Source organism: Trachinotus anak, unplaced genomic scaffold (genome assembly GCF_046630095.1).
Source record: "Trachinotus anak isolate AG129_WGS33_773 ecotype Australia unplaced genomic scaffold, CSIRO_AGI_Tana_v1 ptg000010l, whole genome shotgun sequence".
NCBI lineage: Eukaryota > Metazoa > Chordata > Actinopteri > Carangiformes > Carangidae > Trachinotus > Trachinotus anak.
Window position 1 is genome coordinate 10,389,306 of NW_027273861.1, and position 18,233 is coordinate 10,407,538.

General features: G+C 39.8%; 2 protein-coding genes across 2 annotated transcripts; one reads left to right on the forward strand and one right to left on the reverse strand.

Annotated features, from left to right (window-relative positions):
* Nucleotides 1–2,095: 2,095 nt before the first annotated feature.
* Nucleotides 2,096–7,921, reverse strand: LOC139626910 (mitochondrial coenzyme A transporter SLC25A42-like). The gene is made up of 8 exons (XM_071487465.1): nt 7,670–7,921; nt 7,076–7,222; nt 5,724–5,835; nt 5,453–5,478; nt 4,694–4,860; nt 4,179–4,295; nt 3,664–3,815; nt 2,096–3,509 (listed from the first exon to the last, which is right to left on the reverse strand). The coding sequence occupies exons 2-8, from the start codon at nt 7,160–7,162 to the stop codon at nt 3,184–3,186; spliced, it is 987 nt and encodes a 328-aa protein (XP_071343566.1). The 5' UTR covers nt 7,163–7,222; nt 7,670–7,921; the 3' UTR covers nt 2,096–3,183.
* Nucleotides 7,922–9,250: 1,329 nt separating this feature from the next.
* Nucleotides 9,251–17,758, forward strand: LOC139626909 (MAU2 chromatid cohesion factor homolog). Its single transcript, XM_071487464.1, has 18 exons — nt 9,251–9,520; nt 9,845–9,928; nt 10,142–10,237; nt 10,459–10,553; nt 11,164–11,191; nt 11,399–11,554; nt 11,744–11,890; nt 12,659–12,749; nt 12,909–13,012; nt 13,210–13,287; nt 13,935–14,000; nt 14,146–14,229; nt 14,699–14,748; nt 14,851–14,928; nt 15,015–15,126; nt 15,837–15,927; nt 16,125–16,252; nt 16,424–17,758. The coding sequence occupies exons 1-18, from the start codon at nt 9,287–9,289 to the stop codon at nt 16,496–16,498; spliced, it is 1,797 nt and encodes a 598-aa protein (XP_071343565.1). The 5' UTR covers nt 9,251–9,286; the 3' UTR covers nt 16,499–17,758.
* Nucleotides 17,759–18,233: the final 475 nt, after the last annotated feature.

Consider the following 18,233-nt stretch of genomic DNA (forward strand, 5'->3'; position numbering starts at 1 on the left):
CTCAACGTTAAACAGCTCCAGTGCCTGGTTATGCACCATCTGTTGTGTTTCGGGTAGCGAGGGCCTCATCCAACCAGAACAGAACAGTTTTTAAGTGCTCTGAAATACATGCAAAATGATATTACAGCTGCAGCCTCTGTCTCAGCGCATCCGAATCTGATTTACTACTGAAAAAGGCTTTATTCCTGTGTGCCTCCCAATTTAACCTTCTCACCTTTCTCACACAGGATCAGGCTGGGTGTGTGCATTTTCGCCCATATACTGTGCGTCTGTGCGTGTGTATGTATGTGTGAACAGCTATTGTCTGCCAGCGCTCCAGCAGGGGCTTCAAAGTGAATTATTCATGCAAGATTTGAATACATGCAAATGGTTCACTCCCCTCTCCTGGCACAGATCCAGGTTACCTATGGCAACGGCGCCTTCAAGAAGTATCTTTCCACCCCTCCTCCTCCTGCTTCTCTCAGGCACCCGCCCTCCGACCATGTTATCCACCCAGTGGTATTGTTTCGATTGTTGCAATACCAGGCTGGGTGGCTGCACACTGTAGGGTGGCAGGATATCCCATAATTCACAGTCAAGGTCATATAGGAAGAGAGGATGTGAGGCAGAGGGATGGGCAGATGGAAAGAGGGCAATATCCCTCCATCCAGCCGCTTGGATGTGAAGTTCAGGAGATGACACCCAGTAGCTGGTAAAGAAGAAGAAGCGGTTTCAGATGGTGAATGATGTTATCACCGATGCGACAGACTGGGCACACACACTCGCACACTCACACACTCACACACTCACACACTCGCACACTCACACACTCACACACTCACACACTCACACACTCAGACTTAATCACAGCTCATGCGCATGAACCAGTGCAGCAAAACAGGGCGAACAGAAAAAAATCACTACCTTTGAATGCAGCATACGATAGTCCAATATCTAATTTATTTTAATGTTATTGAAACAGTTAAGTGTTTGATCAAAATAATCAAATTGGGATATTAGGATTAAGACCGATGTGTGTGGCTTCCTCAGTCATGTTTAATCTATTTAATAGAAATATAGACAATGCAGTTCACGGCCAGAATGTAGACAGCGTGTGATGGAAAAATCATTTTTGTTTATCTTCAATATAATGGCTACTAATTTCTAGGTAGTTTCGTTGCATTATTAGGATTTTTTTTCTTACCACTTATCACTTTATAATAGAGGTTAAATAAATACACTAAATAAATAAATATATAAATTATTTAAAAGACATTATTATATCAATTTTCTTAAAATTTTCAATCATTATAATTCTCTTTCAACTGTACACCCACTATCATTATGTCATAACATCTGTGTAAAAAAAAAAAAAAAAAAAGAAATAAAATAATATAATACATAAATTGTCTATACCATGTTTTACTGATTAGTTAGTCTATGCAGTGTTTTGTAGTGTGAAGTATATTTACTGGTTTTTCACGTAATTTGGTTCATTATCATAGACACATAAAAAAAAAGCAGCATTTGCACCACTCACAAAGTAACATACATTTGTACCCAAAATGCTTCAATGATGTGTCTCAGTGAGCAGAGGGCAGGTCAAGTTCAGGCCATGAGGTGATCAGAGCCTAACTAACCTCCATAATGGCCCAGGACGCACACAGAGAGGAACAGCTACTCAATGCTGCCATCTACTGCAACAGAAGGGCCACATGGTGCCACACACATGTAGGTCACAAATTATTAATCAAACTTTCTGTCTTTGGACGTTTACCTAAGCAGATGTGACATATTGGATATCGTTATTTAATTCTATCTGAAGTCCAGCTTCAGTTCTTTCGGCAGAAAAGGTGCAAAACACAGGTTCACCAAACCTTTGTGATGTTGTGGTATTGTCATGAACACAGTTATTTCTTGGCTGCATTTTTAAAACTCTGTGGTTGTACATTTGAAGGCTGAAGATTGCTGTGTGTCTAATTAAAAAAAAAAACTATTGTAACTATACAATTGTTAAATTTTAATTGGAAATTTCAGTCTGCTCTTCGATGTCGCTGATGTGCGATTACCTTCGCTTATCACACGCCGCCCTCAAGTGGACAAAAGGACTCATTGCTTATTGTTTTGCATGGACACTTTATTGCATGGTCAGTTATGCTTGAGACGACCGTAAACTTACATCTTTGGAAATACTGTATTTTGAAATGTACATTAGCAGTTAGAGTATGATTTTTATTTACTTAACATGAAATTTATGACAACTGAGATCAGTGCTTTGGCATATTTAGATGTTTTAGGTGCCTTACAATCAGGTAAAAGCTGTGATAGAATCTGCACAATGTGAGCACAGTATAAAAATGAAAGCCTAGTAATGTGTATATTAGCCAAAATCTGTATCATATATATATTTATCTCTTATATTTGATTAACCTCCATATATTAAACATTATAATATCACACCACACTCCTTCAGTGCAGGATGGACAGTGAAACCGTGCAGTCCTGCTGACATGATCACCCTCCTACAATCATTTGATCCATCAATTTGAGTTATATCCACATTGGCACCATCAGAAAAATTCAAATTTAAAACTAAACATATTGCATCATCACCCCTTTTGTTACCAGGTACAAATCATACATCCTGCATGATCAGGTTATTTGAAAGAATCAAAAAGAAAAAAAATAAGCAATGTGATAAAAATAAAACTGACATTCAAAGCAACACATCTGATTAAAAGCAAAGTTTTCTTTGTTGATACAGGATTAATTTGAAAGAAACATTGTAGGTCCAAGTGCAAACGTGAAATCATCAACAAAACACAAACACAGTCCTCCATATTCATCTATCAAAACAAAACAGTCGTCATCCACTGTTCCACTGTGAATCACTTTAGCCACCATGATGTTACCATGATTTCAAAACAAGGTTGTGATTGTGTGCACAAATATTTAAAGACACTTCTGTCTCCTCACTCAGTCGACTGTGCATTTAGCAAAGTTTGAAACACTGTGTTTCTGTGTGCACAACAGATGTCCTGTCCACACTCATCCACTCCTCTGTCTAAAGGGAACAGGAGAGTGCAGCAGGATGGTCCTGCACTGAGTGCACAGACTTATTATTGCCATATGACGGACTTGGCCACCTCCCTCATGCCAGTCTCCTCTGTGCTCTTTGCTTCCCCTCTGTCGCTCCTAACTGATTCAGTGGGTGAAGTAGCCCATCTGATGCAATTTGAGCAGAAGGCTGTGTGTGATGTCAAATGTGGTGAAACTAATCCCCACGGCAATGGGCCCTTTAACCCAGTTCATGCTCAGGCCTTTGTATAGTCCATGTATAACTCCCTCTTGTGTTACAATCTCACGCATGGTCCCCAGAATTGTGCCGTAGGATGAGCCGGTAACCCCGGCCGTCTGCATGCGCCTGCGTACCACGTCCAGAGGGTACGAGGCCGACTGTCCAATCAGGCCTGCGCAGGCACCGAAGGCCAAGCGCTCATAAGGGTAAGGTTGGGATCGCTTAGTTTTCTCTGCAATGAGAGAAAAAAAAAACACAAAGGAAGAAAGAGTTCAACATCTAACATGTTCAACATATTCAGCTAAATATCTAAAATTTCACTTCACTGAACTGAATGCAGACATTAAAAAAAAGAAAAAAAAAAGGAAAAGTCTTCTGTTCATTACCTGTGTGTAGCTTCTTGAGGGTCTCATACGTAAAGAATGTGATCCCTGCATATGGGATGACACCCAGAATCGTGGGGGTGAAACCTCTGTAAAGGGTCCTCACACCTTCCTCTTGGGAGATACGCACAAAAACGTGCATGATGTTGCTGTACCTGTTGGAAAAAGAAGCGTGAGACACAGCAAAGACAATTAAAGTGTTCAAAACCATCTACCAGTGCACACTGCCAAAACACAGAAACTATGTATTTGGCCAATACTGAGCTAAGATCAGAGTCTGACTATTTGACATCTGCTTAGCCATATCAAACCGGCTACTCCTTAGAAAAGTGCAATTTGCCAACAATACATCATGTAAAATTTGCAGGATACAGAGAACATAGAGAAAATACGGTAACTTATTTCAGGTGACAGTGACAGATGTATTGTGAGACATTTAGAAACTGCTGTGCGCTGCGATCGTCCATTTTGTTGGACTAGTACGTGTTAAGGGAATGTGACAGGGGATAGAAGTTTACATTTCTCTGGCGGTGACTGCCATCCGGGCCCGGACCATGTCCAGAGGGTAGGTAAGCATAGCAGCAGTTGTGCCGGCCAGAGAACCAGCCAGGAATCGTGGGAAAGGAGGCAGCGCTCTGAAACAAACAACACAATTAATGAAAGTAGCAGAATAAAAAAAAAAAACCTCACAAATAAGATCTAAAATATATATAAAGATATAAAGAAGATATAAAGATATAAAATTTTGCATGTTTGCAATCTTAGTTTAACGTGTTAGCATGCCAGCATTTTCTTATTAGCACTAAACACAACGTATGTTGAGGATAATGGTTAACGTCATTGGTTTTGCAGGTATTTGGCCATAAACCAAAGCAGTGCTCCGAATGAAATTTAACTTGACGATGGTGCTTGATGAAAAGTCTGAGGATCAAAGTTACTGCAATTCACCCTCCTCACTTCCCTATTATGTTTTTATAAATAAAAATACACATCAATTAAATCATTACTACTGGAAGACAAGCTCTTTACTTACTTTCCCTGGTAGCCGAAGTAGCTCCCCAGTTGTTTTTTGTACTGTTCGTGGGAGCAGAACTGGATGGCAGCGTAGGGCATGACCCTCACCATGGTGGCAGAGTTTCCCCTCCACAGACTGAGCAGCCCGTCCTTCATGTACGTGCAGTAAATGAGCCTGAAAGCCTCCTGCGTACAGCACATACAGTGTAGTATGTTGGTTAAGAGCAGAAGTAAATTCCTCTTCATGTTTTTTTACATCTGATATTCTAATAATCGTAATATGCTGGAGATATTTCGTCTGAATAATAAGTGTACAACCACACAGTAAGTTTGTGTGTGAATGTGTGTGAACAAGAATGTGAAATAATACTACAGCAGAAATTAAATACACGAGTCCTGGGGTTGAAACTACGTGTTGAAAATAATGATAAAAGTTAATGTGTTGGCAAAAGTTGTCTTAAAATTCTTATTTTATGTTTAGCGTATGCTTTTCTTGTACTCCATTTATAATCTTTTTAAATTAAGGAAAGCAAATAAATACACGTGACAAGCTGTAACCATCAACTGTTTGGTATTTGTTCTTACTAAATGACAATTTTTAAAAAAAAATTTCAAAACTGCAATCAATTATTTCTCTGTCATTTAATAACTGATTTATTTTTTCAGCAGTAAGACATTCTACCTTTGTACTGCCTACCAGTACATCCTCACAATAACTGGGGTAAACCCAGAATTAATAAATGATTGATTTTCTGACAGGATAGACAACTGAACTCACCTTAGCTGAGAATCTGTTTGAGGACACTGTGAAACAACAACATACAAAGTGAATCTCAGGGTTAAACACTCTCCCATGTAGGCTAAACATCTACTAAGAGGATTAGTAATCGCTTAAGAACAGTTACAAAAGTCAGTGAAAATTGTGGTACAAACAGAAAAACAGTGGTTTAATCTTCCGAGGAGAGTAAAACAAAAGAATAGTTACTTACACATATCACATTTATCTGTATACCCTATACTTGAAAAACTAGTTTTAGAGTCGTTCTTGCCTTGGAAAATGATCTTGGTCCGATCCAGAGGTGCAATGACCGTTTTGGCCACAGCTCCAGCGAACGCACCACACAGCAGGGAGTCCAGAGCAGTCCATCTGGGCCTCAAGTCCTGTTGGTACACACAGCCATGTTTATATTGCCTCAAGAGACATTTTGTCACATGACGACTCTCATCAAATCAAGATATCTTCATGACCGTGCAGTGGTTCCTGTAGTACGGAGAAGTGTGGACAAGGACAGCTTAATCATTTATTTCTCTTTTTGTGCATGTTTGATCTTCACAAGCAAGTGCCACAACCATCATGTGTTTATCAGCACAGCCACTCTCATGTCTATCACTCAGCGATGTTGACAGCGAACAGCAACAAAACAGAACACCGAAATCTGCACGTGGATTAACGCCAGAGTGACTCATCTGTTTGTGTCAGAATCACAGATAACACCAACCTGTGCTTCACTGAAGCAGAACTGTGTGTGTGTGTGTGTGTGTGCGTGCGTGTGCACATACACATGTGTGCACGTGAACAAGGGACCGGTGAACCCAATAAACAATCCCACTGACTGATAAGAAGAGTATTTGACACAAATAACAAAATGTTTCACAACTTCAGCCAGAGGAGGGACGACACAGTTTAGGATTTCATTCATTTACATACATAATTCATTCTATAAAACATACAACTATTACAGTTTTTTACATAACCAGTCAATTTACCTTCCTATATACACGGTAAGAGGTCAACTGCAGCCAATCTTATTGTAAAGAAAAAGTTTTTAAAACGTGTGTCTTTTACACATATAAATATGTAATTACATATAACTAGAGTAAACACGGGTTAGGATTCTTATTATTCAATGCTACCTACTTTGCAAACTAAGGCCAGCTTTAGATTAGCGGGCACCTCCCTGCTATTTACAGCAATGTACTGGGAGAGGCATGTCCTTCTAAAGTATGTATAGGACCAGGAAAGCTCCTCTGCATGTCACAACAACAGCCCCAGGACACTGAGCAGAGCCTGACAGTCACGCAGCACGGTTTGTCTTATAACTGATTATAAAGAGATCATAAGACAAAGGGACAATGGAAAAATTGTGCCTTTTAAAAGGAACGTATGTCATCTTTTAACACACCGTGTTAAAGCACACAGCCTCACAGCATTACACTAAAGACTGCAAACGGCTGACACCAGCTCCTGCAGACAGGGTCAAGAAAAAATGCAGCCCCACAACAACTTGAAATGCAGGCCATGCCCAAAAAAACTGCTCTAACACGTCCAAACAGACGCCATATTTAATCTTTTGTAGTCAGGCATAACATGTGAATAAGTCACAGGAGAAAGGAGACTCACCTTTGCTTGGCTGGAAGGCGGCAGGGCCAGCACCGTGGCTGGGGCCACAGGCAGGCGGCTCTGAGGGTCGTGCACACGGTGAGCCATGTGTGCCCCTCACAGGATACCAGGCTGCTGGACACTCAGTCCCGCATGGAGGAAAAGACGCTGGAGATGACAATAAATGAGAAAATATGTGTCCGGCAAATAAAAAAAATAAAAAAATGTTAACTGAACAAAAAAAAAAAAAAAAAAACAAGCTCGCTGCGTTGAACTGCTTCCGTGTCTTTAACATAGGGAGAGTACGTGACATGACGGCCATGCCCTACACAGCACAACAAACAGCCCGGCTGGTAAACAGGGGGACGCATTACAAAAGATCAGTCCATCTTTATCTTCCAGCGTGAACCCAAACGCACCATTAATAATAATAATAATAATAATAATTATAATAATAATCAGTCATCGCAGCGGCTCAGTTGTCAGCTTCTCAAGAGGAGGAAGGTAACTCAGGGGCCACACCTCAGATAAATAAACTGCGAGTGTTAGTTACACAGATAATGAATAAACAGGCCTGTGCGTCGGTTAAATGCATCACCCGCTGCTTCTTGTTACCTCCTGTGTCGGTTCAAAGGGCCCAGTGTTGACAGATCTCCGATGTGCCAGTCAGCAGTGAGCCCCGGAGCTTGTTGTATACATCCCCTGTTTGTTTGCTGGAGGCTGGTGGGTCGCAGGTATTAACTTGCCACGTCTCTGAGGGTGATGGCGGAAGACAGGTGTCTGCGGACTGCGTTGTGTATTTATAGTCGACGCCTTCAGGGATGTTCTGCTCAGAGCTGCTGCCTGGTTCTGCGCACAGGATTGTTTGGGCTTTTCAAGGTCTTCAAGTAACTGGGACAGCGCACTCTGTATTTTGGACTACAACACCCAAGAGCTAATCCCGACAGTCGGATGAAATCTCGCGGGTTTAGCTACAACATTGGGTTGCCAGGTTTGCGGATCATGTACAACATGGACTGTGTTTAGTCCATACAAACCATCGCCTTCTCTTCAAATTCTCTTTCTTACTTACAGAGCAGGTCCCCGCAAATAACTACCACAGATTACCTAATTATATATGTCTTTGTTGTCAGTTTAAAAATTAATAAATTAGTTTTAAAGATTAAATGTACATAAAGACATTTGAAACTGCCACACGCATGAATAGTGCAATATAAATAAATGTATCTTTCTTTGCCAAAAAAAAAAAAGAAGAATAAAACTATCCACCATTTTATCAGTATTGCTTATCAAGAGTTCTACCATTCCTTCTTATGTCACAGGCTTCAACCAGTTCCACACTGGAAAAATATTAGATTAAAAATATTGTTTGCGAACTAGATCCAGCTGTTGTTGAACTTTTGATACTTTTGATAAGATGGAGATAAGAGTTTTCTTTAGACAAAGAGTATATAATAAAGTTTAAGTTTTTCTAAGCTCTTTCAGGGTCTCTCAACGATGTGAAATCTTGTGTTCTATTTTCCGTCATGTATCTTTTATTTTTTTTAAATATTAACCAGAAATGAAGATGATAATTTCTCAGAGTCCAAATTAACATTTTTAAATATCTTGGTTTGCAGATGACCACCAATCTAAAAGCCAAAGTTTTTGAATCTACAATGATATGAACCAGAGAAAATTTTCAAAATTTCTAGAAATGATTTTCTGTCAACTGAAGGTCTATTATTTAATAATTGTTCAAGCCCTATATAAAGTAAAATTAATCATTTTAATAATGATCCCTCATAGAGTGTTAAATATCTGACTTTGATGCTGATGTTATAGTCAACCTACAGTGCTCCATATCCAATTAAGGCCCAGCACATATTGGGTTATTATATGTGTTGAATGAAACCTATAAGACTATATTTCACAAAATATAAATCACTAAAAGCACAAGTGCCTCATAATAAAATAGCCGCAGCCCTTGAGGAAATGTATTCACTGTGGCATATTTTCAGAAATGTAATTAATAGTCAGTGTTCCTGTCAAGTAAATAAACTAAAGTGGTACGTTTATTATAACCACATAACAACTTGTAGTCATGCTTAAATGTGAAAAAAGAAAGAAAAACAAACAAAAGGGAAGCATTTGGGTCTTTACATGCTTCGTTGAGCGTATTACCTGACTGAACGAACCTGGCAACCCGGGAGCCTGGCTATAGCGCTGAAAAACTTGTTGTTGTGGGGGAAAATGGCGTCAAACGTAGAGGCCCCGGAGCGCTGGTACCTCGCCCTGCTCGGCTTTGCGGAGCATTTCCGAACCTCCAGTCCGCCCAAAATCCGACTCTGTGTGCACTGTCTACAGGCCGTGTTTCAGTTTAAGCCTCCACAGAGGATCGAGGCCCGGACACATCTCCAGCTGGGCTCGGTTCTCTATCACCACACCAAGAACAGCGAGCTGGCCCGCAGCCACCTGGAGAAAGCGGTGAGGGACGTTTGATCTGGGAAAGAGCGGGGATGCGTCGGAGAAGGGGACGATTGTAGGCCGCAAGCAGCGAAAACAGCGAACGGCGGAAGTCTTAAAATAGCTGTTCATTCAGGAAGGCTGCATTTGTAGACAAGTTAACATATCACATTTGTGGGGGTTTTATTTGGTCAGCGGTATTGTTTAGTATTCTTCCCGAGTCGACCGCTTTCGTTTTGTCTGTAGTGTTAATCAAATAAGCCGTTGTATGGGATTATTACTGGTTCATAGAGATTGCAAACACTCGTATGACGCCGATAACATTTTGTATCTTTTGTTTTCCAGTGGTTTATATCGCAACAAGTCCCACAGTTTGAAGATGTCAAATTTGAAGCTGCCAGCATTTTGTCAGAACTCTTCTGCCAACAGGTAAACCTCTTTTTACGCAACGTTAACATTAATTATTCTGGTGAGGTTTAAGTAATGTTAGTTTAGCTGCATACAATCACCACTTCTTACCATTGAGTCCAATCGACAGGGTACTGCAAGTTGTCACTTTCATGATGTTATATGCATAGTAGGCTGAACATTGTTATTTACTATTGATTATTAACTATTGATCCTTGTAATCAATTTTTTTAGAATTTGGTGGACTCTGCAAAACCCCTGCTGCGCAAGGCCATCCAGATTTCACAACAAACACCATATTGGCACTGCAGATTGTTGTTCCAGTTGGCGGTATGTATGAGCATGAATGTATCCCTGTTGGGATGATTAAACTCATTTTCTTGTGCAGATCCAGACGTGTTTGAGTTTAAATGGGAGCAGACTCACAACATCCTTAGTTGAAATAAGGCTCGGTTTGCACCCACTTTGTATGTTTTCCCTAGTCTTGGCTTTGTGTTTAAACTGCAAACAAGTCCCAAGCGATGACACCAATGTTTGTATTTGCGTTTCAGCAACTTCATACACTGGAGAAAGACTTGGTGTCAGCGTGTGACCTCCTGGGTGTTGGAGCAGAGTATGCCCGAGTGGTGGGCTCCGAATATACGAGGTAAATGTCACTTGATCCGCTGTTGATTACATATGTTACGCTTTTCGTTGTTTAGTAAATGACACCTTCCGTTTCATTAAACATCACTATTTATCTAGAGCACACATGAATAAAATATTTTTAGCCTAAATTGAAGTATGAGTAATTTTTGAGTCTCAGAATGGCCATTACAGTTTTACCAATCCTCTTGGCTTCTGTTTCTATGTTCATGTAGAGGGTTTGGCATTTTAAAGGATATCTTAAACCAGATAGTGGGAAGTGGACTATGGAACGCCTGGGCAGCAAGTCTGTTTTTGTTGCTGACTTCTCAATCCCAGTATCCCTACAGAAGTGAAAGTGTCACAGAAAACATGGGACATCATATATGTTCATCAAATTAGATATCCGTACTCTGGGTTCTGTTTAAATACATTGCAACTAAATTTTTGACCGGGAGATAAAACTACATTTTCTTCACACTGTCATTGGGGGTTTAGACAAATCACGTACACAATACATGAGTGAGTTTGCATTTCATTCGACGTTGAATGTTGCCTTTGTTAAACTGAACCAGCTTTTAGACATTTTAACATGAGGGAAAAAACTGACCTGATGTTTTTGCTGTTTTTAGGGCATTGTTTCTCCTTAGTAAAGGAATGGTGAGTCTTCTACTATACTTCACTTTATATGTGTTGTTACACCATAATTGTATCAATGCTTAGATTCAGTGTAATATTTTTTCTGTGAATGTACAGCAATAGCATAACAACAGTCGTAACAAAACCACCATGTAAGTTAAAATCAACAAAAGCAACATCAAATTCTGTAAATGTTGATTGGGGCGATGTTTCTTCTTCTTTTTTAAGTTGCTGCTAATGGAGAGGAAGCTCGGGGAGGTGCATCCTCTGCTCACACTGTGTGGAACCATTGTAGAAAACTGGCAGGGAAACCCGATCCAGAAGGAGTCCCTCAGGGTCTTTTTCCTGGTCTTACAGGTCACACACTACCTGGATGCAGGACAGGTAGGAAATCCAGTCTTAGAAAAGCAGGGTAAAGTTGTAGGGGTTTAAATGACACAGTATTAATTAACAAATGGGGATCAGAATGCTTGCTTATGTTGATCTTAGGGATATAGGGAGGATATCTGAGTGTAAAATGTGAGGACTTAAGAAAGAATTTGATGAGTTGAGCTTGTGTCCATGTCTCCCCAGGTGAAGAGTGTGAAACCGTGTCTGAAGCAGCTACAGCAGTGTATCCAGACCATCTCTACACTCCATGATGATGAGATTTTGCCCAGCAACCCAGCTGACCTCTTCCACTGGCTGCCCAAGGAGCACATGTGTGTCCTCGTCTATTTGGTACTGCCACTACTCTCTCTCTGTGCCACATATAAGCCACTAGAAGTTACAAAGAAGGAATCCTAAATGTTTTTAGATCCATAACAAACCAACTTAACGCACCAACCTGAATTGTTGTTTGTAATTAATAGAAAACTAATAATCTGAATGAGTGATGCAGTTGGTGAGGCTCTTTGTATTATCCTCATGGGTAGTTTGACACTATGGCAGTGAGGCAGAGATTCAGTTACCATGGCAGCCTTAAAAGGGCTATATATGTTTTTGCTGTTGCTGCATTCAGCATTAACATCTGCTTACTCACCAGTCTAGAAGAAACATTGCAAGTTCAGCATCAAACTTCTTTCCTTAACTCAACAAAAGCTGTCTTCAGCAGCGGAAATCAAAACTCTGGCTCTGCTTTTATTTCTATCACTTCTTTTCCACTACTGAAGTTAGTCAGCTAGCCCTGCTGCTGGCCTGTATCGTCACTTTCTGATAGCGAGTCACCGTGGCATCCAGTCTGTCCTGAAGTAGCAGTGATGCTCAGGATGTATTATAACCTCTTGTTATAACAATGACTGGAGCTCTCGACAAGCAACTATGTTCAATGACAGAAGATGTGCATATAGCCCCTTTAAAAAAAAACAACCAAAAAAAAAAAAAACCATGCTTCTCACTTCTAACATCATATGCTGTGTTTTTACACCGTGAAAGGTTGTTTTTTTTAACATGCACATGCAGGAATTGGTTCACAGTGTTAAATGTGTACTCTTTCTTGTCGTTTTTCAGGTGACAGTCATGCACTCCATGCAAGCTGGCTATCTGGAGAAAGCCCAGAAGTACACAGACAAGGCTCTTATGCAACTAGAGAAACTAAAAAGTGAGTTATCGCTCTTGTTCCTGCACACTTCTAAAAAAAAAAAAAAAAAAGGTCATCCTGAGTAACTAAATAATAAGTAAACTGTCCTGTTTGAATAGTAAAACACATCCTCCCCACATCTTTGTATACATTTTTAAAAATGTTATCTGCATGTTTCAGTGTTGGACTGCAGCCCCATCCTCTCTACCTTTCAAGTCATTCTACTGGAGCACATCATCATGTGTCGACTCGTCACGGGCCACAAGGCCACTGCATTACAAGAGGTATATTGTCTCTGTTTTTACGGTCAGTTATTGGGTTTTGTTGTAATTAATTTGTGGCAATGTGCAAAAGATACAGTCCAGCAAAATCCAACAGCATACGCAGCTCAGTTTTGTAGCATCTCACAACAAATGCAACAATTTGCATGCTTGAATGAGCATGTGACAGTGAACACTGGCTCTCTGTTCTGTCGGCCCAGATCTCACAGGTGTGTCAGCTGTGCCAACAGTCCCCCAGGTTATTCACCAACCATGCTGCTCAGCTTCACACGCTTTTAGTGAGTATTTTAAACCTAAACCCTCTTTCACATTTGTTTGTACTCTGTGTGCTTTTCGGAAAGTAAAAAAAAAAAAACGCAGAAAGATTGAGGACATGGTCAGAAACACTAAAACTGTTGTTTACCTGTGATGGTGACTGTAAACAAATGTACATAAGAAATGTTTTCAGGGGTAATCTTACAGTTCTTACTTTTCTTTTTAAATGAAAAGAAACTTGAGTCATCCTAAATTCATAACTAAGGATTTATTGTTACAAAATACCCTTTCTTTTTCATAATACTCTTACCTTAAAAAAAAACAAAAAACAAAATCTACTTTTAAGAAAACATTTCAGTAGTCAACCAAAAGACAGCTAGCATGTTAGCAACAGTATGAAAGGTTTTGTTACATTTTCACTGAATCCATAAACAGGCACTCAGTACTGTATATACATTTAAAAGAACTGAGAATTTAATGAAATATATGCAAAAACCTGAACTGAACAATCCATAAAGTCAAACTGGAAACTAACCACAACTTAACATATATTGAAATAAAGAATTTGTGTAAAACTATGAAACTTAAATAGATGTGTGAGGAACACCAAAACACAGATACTCTAATAGTTGATAAAGATGTCTTCCTCCCTGCCCTTTTCATATCCCAGGGTCTGTACTGCATCTCAGTGAACTGTATGGACAATGCAGAGGCACAGTTCACTACAGCCTTGCGGGTGAGTATGTGCTGATTTTGTTGCCTCTCCTCAGTCATGAGTATCTTCTTCTCTCCTTTCGTTTACGCTCCTCTTGTTCTGCTCTTGGCTGTAGCTCCTCTCTCCTCTCGCCTCAAACATGTCCACGTTGTTGTTTGTGTTCCAGCTCACCACACACCAGGAACTGTGGACATACATTGTAACCAACCTGGCCAGTGTCTACATAAGGGAAGGAAACAGACACCAGGAGGTGAGTAAAGTAATATTGGGTCACGTCTTTAAAGTACAATTGTAATGTAGTGAATCACTTCCAAAAGAAATGGTTAGTGTACACTATATTGTTTGTGTGTTACTTTTTTTGTATTAGCATGGTGAATACTGGGGTATCTAATGGCCAAGAGTACGAAGAAAATACTGCACAGAAATTTCAAATACTCAGTTTTTTGTGGTGATCTAAAAGCAGTGTTGCTATTACATAGTTTGTCCACCAGAGACCACTTATGTTTTTCATATGTAAAATCTCCCACACCACACAGTGCTTTCATAAGCAAATTTAAGTGATCCTTATCTTAGGTCTAAGAAAACACACTGGCTTTGAAGTAACCTTCGATAAAAGCACACTCTTGTTTTTGAAACAAAGGCAACATGACTGGAGACAACCCCGTAAAACTAATGACTAATAACAGTTTAAACATATTTCCTGTGTTTTTGTTCTCTAGCTGTACAGCCTCTTAGAGAGAATAAACCCCGACCACAACTTTCCAGTAAGGTGAGAAACATGAGAGCTCTGAAAATGTGTATATATACCACGAAACAATAAATTAAAGAAATAATTTTTGTTAAAACAACTTGGCCTTTTTCTTTGATTCAGCTCCCACTGCCTCCGTGCTGCAGCATTCTACATCAGGGGACTCCTGTCCTTCTTTCAAGGACGCTACAACGAGGCCAAGTATGACAAAATTTAAATCCACTCATGCAAACACACCTTCACGTCCACTCTGCACTCATGCATGTTTATATTTGTTTGTGTTGCAGACGTTTCCTCAGGGAAACCCTGAAGATGTCTAATGCTGAGGATCTGAACAGATTGACTGCCTGCTCTCTGGTTCTGCTGGGCCATATCTTCTACGTACTGGGCAACCACAGAGTAAGAAATGCACAACAGATGGGTCTAGTGTTTGCACTAAAGCTAATTTGATATTCACTTTACACTATTTGGGCTATAAATTGAGTGTCAGGTGTTCTAACAACCAGAGCAGAACATTTTTCCCTATCTCGTTTAATTGACGGGTAATGAGGTAAGACAAAATGTTCTACTTATCCAATCTGATCTTGTTTACCCTCCTGATGTGCAACTGGGGCCTCATTTATAAAGCCATTTATTCATTCTGCCCAAAATAGAAGCACTGTACAATGATAAATTATTCTGTTTTGTAGCCCATATGATCACTTTTTCTAAGAAATCACAGTTAACTCGAACAGACAGGCGTCATATCCCAGTGCACTTGTGCCTACAGTTAATCTGCATCTGTAGGTGAATATAAAGATATAATGAGAGGCAGCATGTCACAGCAGCGGTGAATGAAGCCACCTCAGGGGAGCTGAGTCATCTAGAAATTAGTGTCTGCACGCCACAGTTGAGGTGAGGGGAGCACTGCAGGTGAAATGGATATAATAGGCCTTTATATTCTTGTGCTCATGTAAAATGACAAAGGACTGACAGAGAAACGGTGTGTGATACAAAAATGTAACCCTGCAGGGTTCTGTATGAAGCAGCATATCCACTTCAGAATGACGGTCATCTGTGCTGTTTCCACTTTTTTGGTTGTTTTGATAAGTTGCCCTCTTCTCCTTTAGGAAAGCAACAACATGGTTGTACCTGCCATGCAGCTGGCCAGCAAGATCCCCGACATGTCTGTTCAACTCTGGTCTTCAGCGCTGTTGAAAGGTACATGATGACCTCCAGCCTTATCTTGTGAAACAGTATTTATGCTCTTTGGCTTGTCACACGTAAACATTCGAAAGCACAAACTTTGCAGACCTTTTACTGAGACACTTTGCCAACACATTTGAAGCACACAATCTCTATTCTCAAGATACAAGCTGTGGCCAAAGGTAGATTTTGACCATGTGTTGTGTTTGCAGACTTGAACAAGGCCCTTGGGAACACTATGGATGCCCATGAAGCAGCCCAGATGCACCAGAACTTCTCCCAGCAGCTGCTGCAGGACCACATCGCTGCCTGCAGCCTCCCTGAGCATAACCTCATCAGTGTATGTCACGCAGATGAACGTGTTTTCAAACATTACATATCATCACTCTCCATTATCTCTTCTCACTCTAGTGCCACGTTGGATTTACATATTTAGACTTCATTATGTTGTGTCTGTTTTCTGTGTGTATGTGCTGTAGTGCTGTGATAACAGTATTTCTCTGTTTTCCAGTGGACTGATGGCCCTCCTCCTGTCCAGATCCAAGCCCAGAATGGCCCCACCACCAGCCTCGCAAGCCTGCTATGAGGAACCGTCTGTCTCACATATCACAGTAGCTGGTACATTATCACAAGCAACAGACTGATGCCTAACAGCCTGCTATCAGACCACTGTAGCTGAGGTTTGAGAGGATTTTAACAGGTGACATACTTTGAGCCTTCTCTTTATTAGCTTCTCAAGATTGCTTCCTGATTGTCGTCTATAACTTTTTTAATGACAACTACTGTTGTACATGTATTTCCTCCTCCCTGATGGCATGGGTGCTAACAGGGCATAGGGGCAGGGTTGGACTCTTGATTAGAGTAGTGAAGGACACACAGCGACTTGTAAAAGGGCCTCTGCCCTTCTGATACAGAGGATCCTTCTCTGCTTTTGACAGGTTTCTTTTCCATTTGTTGGAAAAACAATGGGGTAGGTAGGCGGGCAGTAAAGAAATGTAGAAGAAATTAATTTATTCATGTTGATATTTTTGTAACTGTTGGTAAATATTTTACATCTTGCCTTTTTTGTATGGATGCTGTTTTTCTTTTCATGCATGGAAGTTACTGATGTGGACTCCCTGTACAATAGTTTCTGACCTGGGTTTCTAACAATAAATTCTTGCTAGATAATTTTTGCACAAAATCCATATTAGAAAAATAGAGACCTCTTGTAATATATTTTCACAGATTAATCAGTTGATCAGTCGTCAATGTACATTATTTTGGGACTGTGCACGATCAACTGTGTGCAGTTCTTCCTTTGACCAGAAGATGCCTCTGTTGGGTCTGTTAATGAGCAACGTTTAATTACTTCTGGATTTTATATCATTTGGGGGCTATGAGGGTTGCCACAAACCTTTTAAAAAACACACTCATTTAACTGATGTATTTTTTGAGGTTCCATAATATATGAATCCCTGTTGATGTATTAATTTTTACAAACCGTGCTTAGACTTTTGGAGCTCACAATAATCTTCAGATATTCAAAAAGTGAATTTATTTTATTTTGTTATATTTTAATTTGTCTTGATAGATCTACTAAATGGTTTCTTTACAGTATGTTTGTATAGATTCACCACTTGTTGAACCTTTATTGTACAGTGACTTTTTATAAAGTCAATTTAGTAAAGTGTGATATGTATTTTTAGCTATCCTATGTAGAAATCTCAATGCTTGGTATTTAAGGCACTCTGTAAGGACACAGTTTAAGCTTGAGTACTAGCCATATTCTATCCAATGCCTACGTTTTTAATGCTTACATTGTTTTCAATAATTTTCCAATAAAAATAAGATTGAAAGTTTGTAATTAACAGATTTCCCTTCTCCTTTGTAACATAACAGATGAGTATATTGAATCAGTTGTGTTGGGTTTTATGTTTAGCTGGTTTAGGGCCTGTGTGCATAAGACATATGCTCAGTTAATTATGTTAATTGGGCTGGCACCATTTACATACACTACATACATGCCTGTAAATACTAGCAAACCAAACTGAGCCACTCATCCTACTCATGATATCCAGACATGGTAAACACTGCAAAGCAAAGGGAAAGAAACTTGGCTGAATGACACATAAGTCTTCAATAACTGAGGTCGACTAAGAGTTTATGGTGAACTGGTCTTATTAGCAGTCTTTAGGTGGTGCTAGAGTTTTCCAAAGTCTATATACTTTAATCCTTTTTGGTGCTCTTCTGCAATATAATTAATTCTTGTACGTTTACTGGAAACAAAAACCAACACATATAGAAGAAAATGTATTAGGATTTCAAAGACTACATAAATA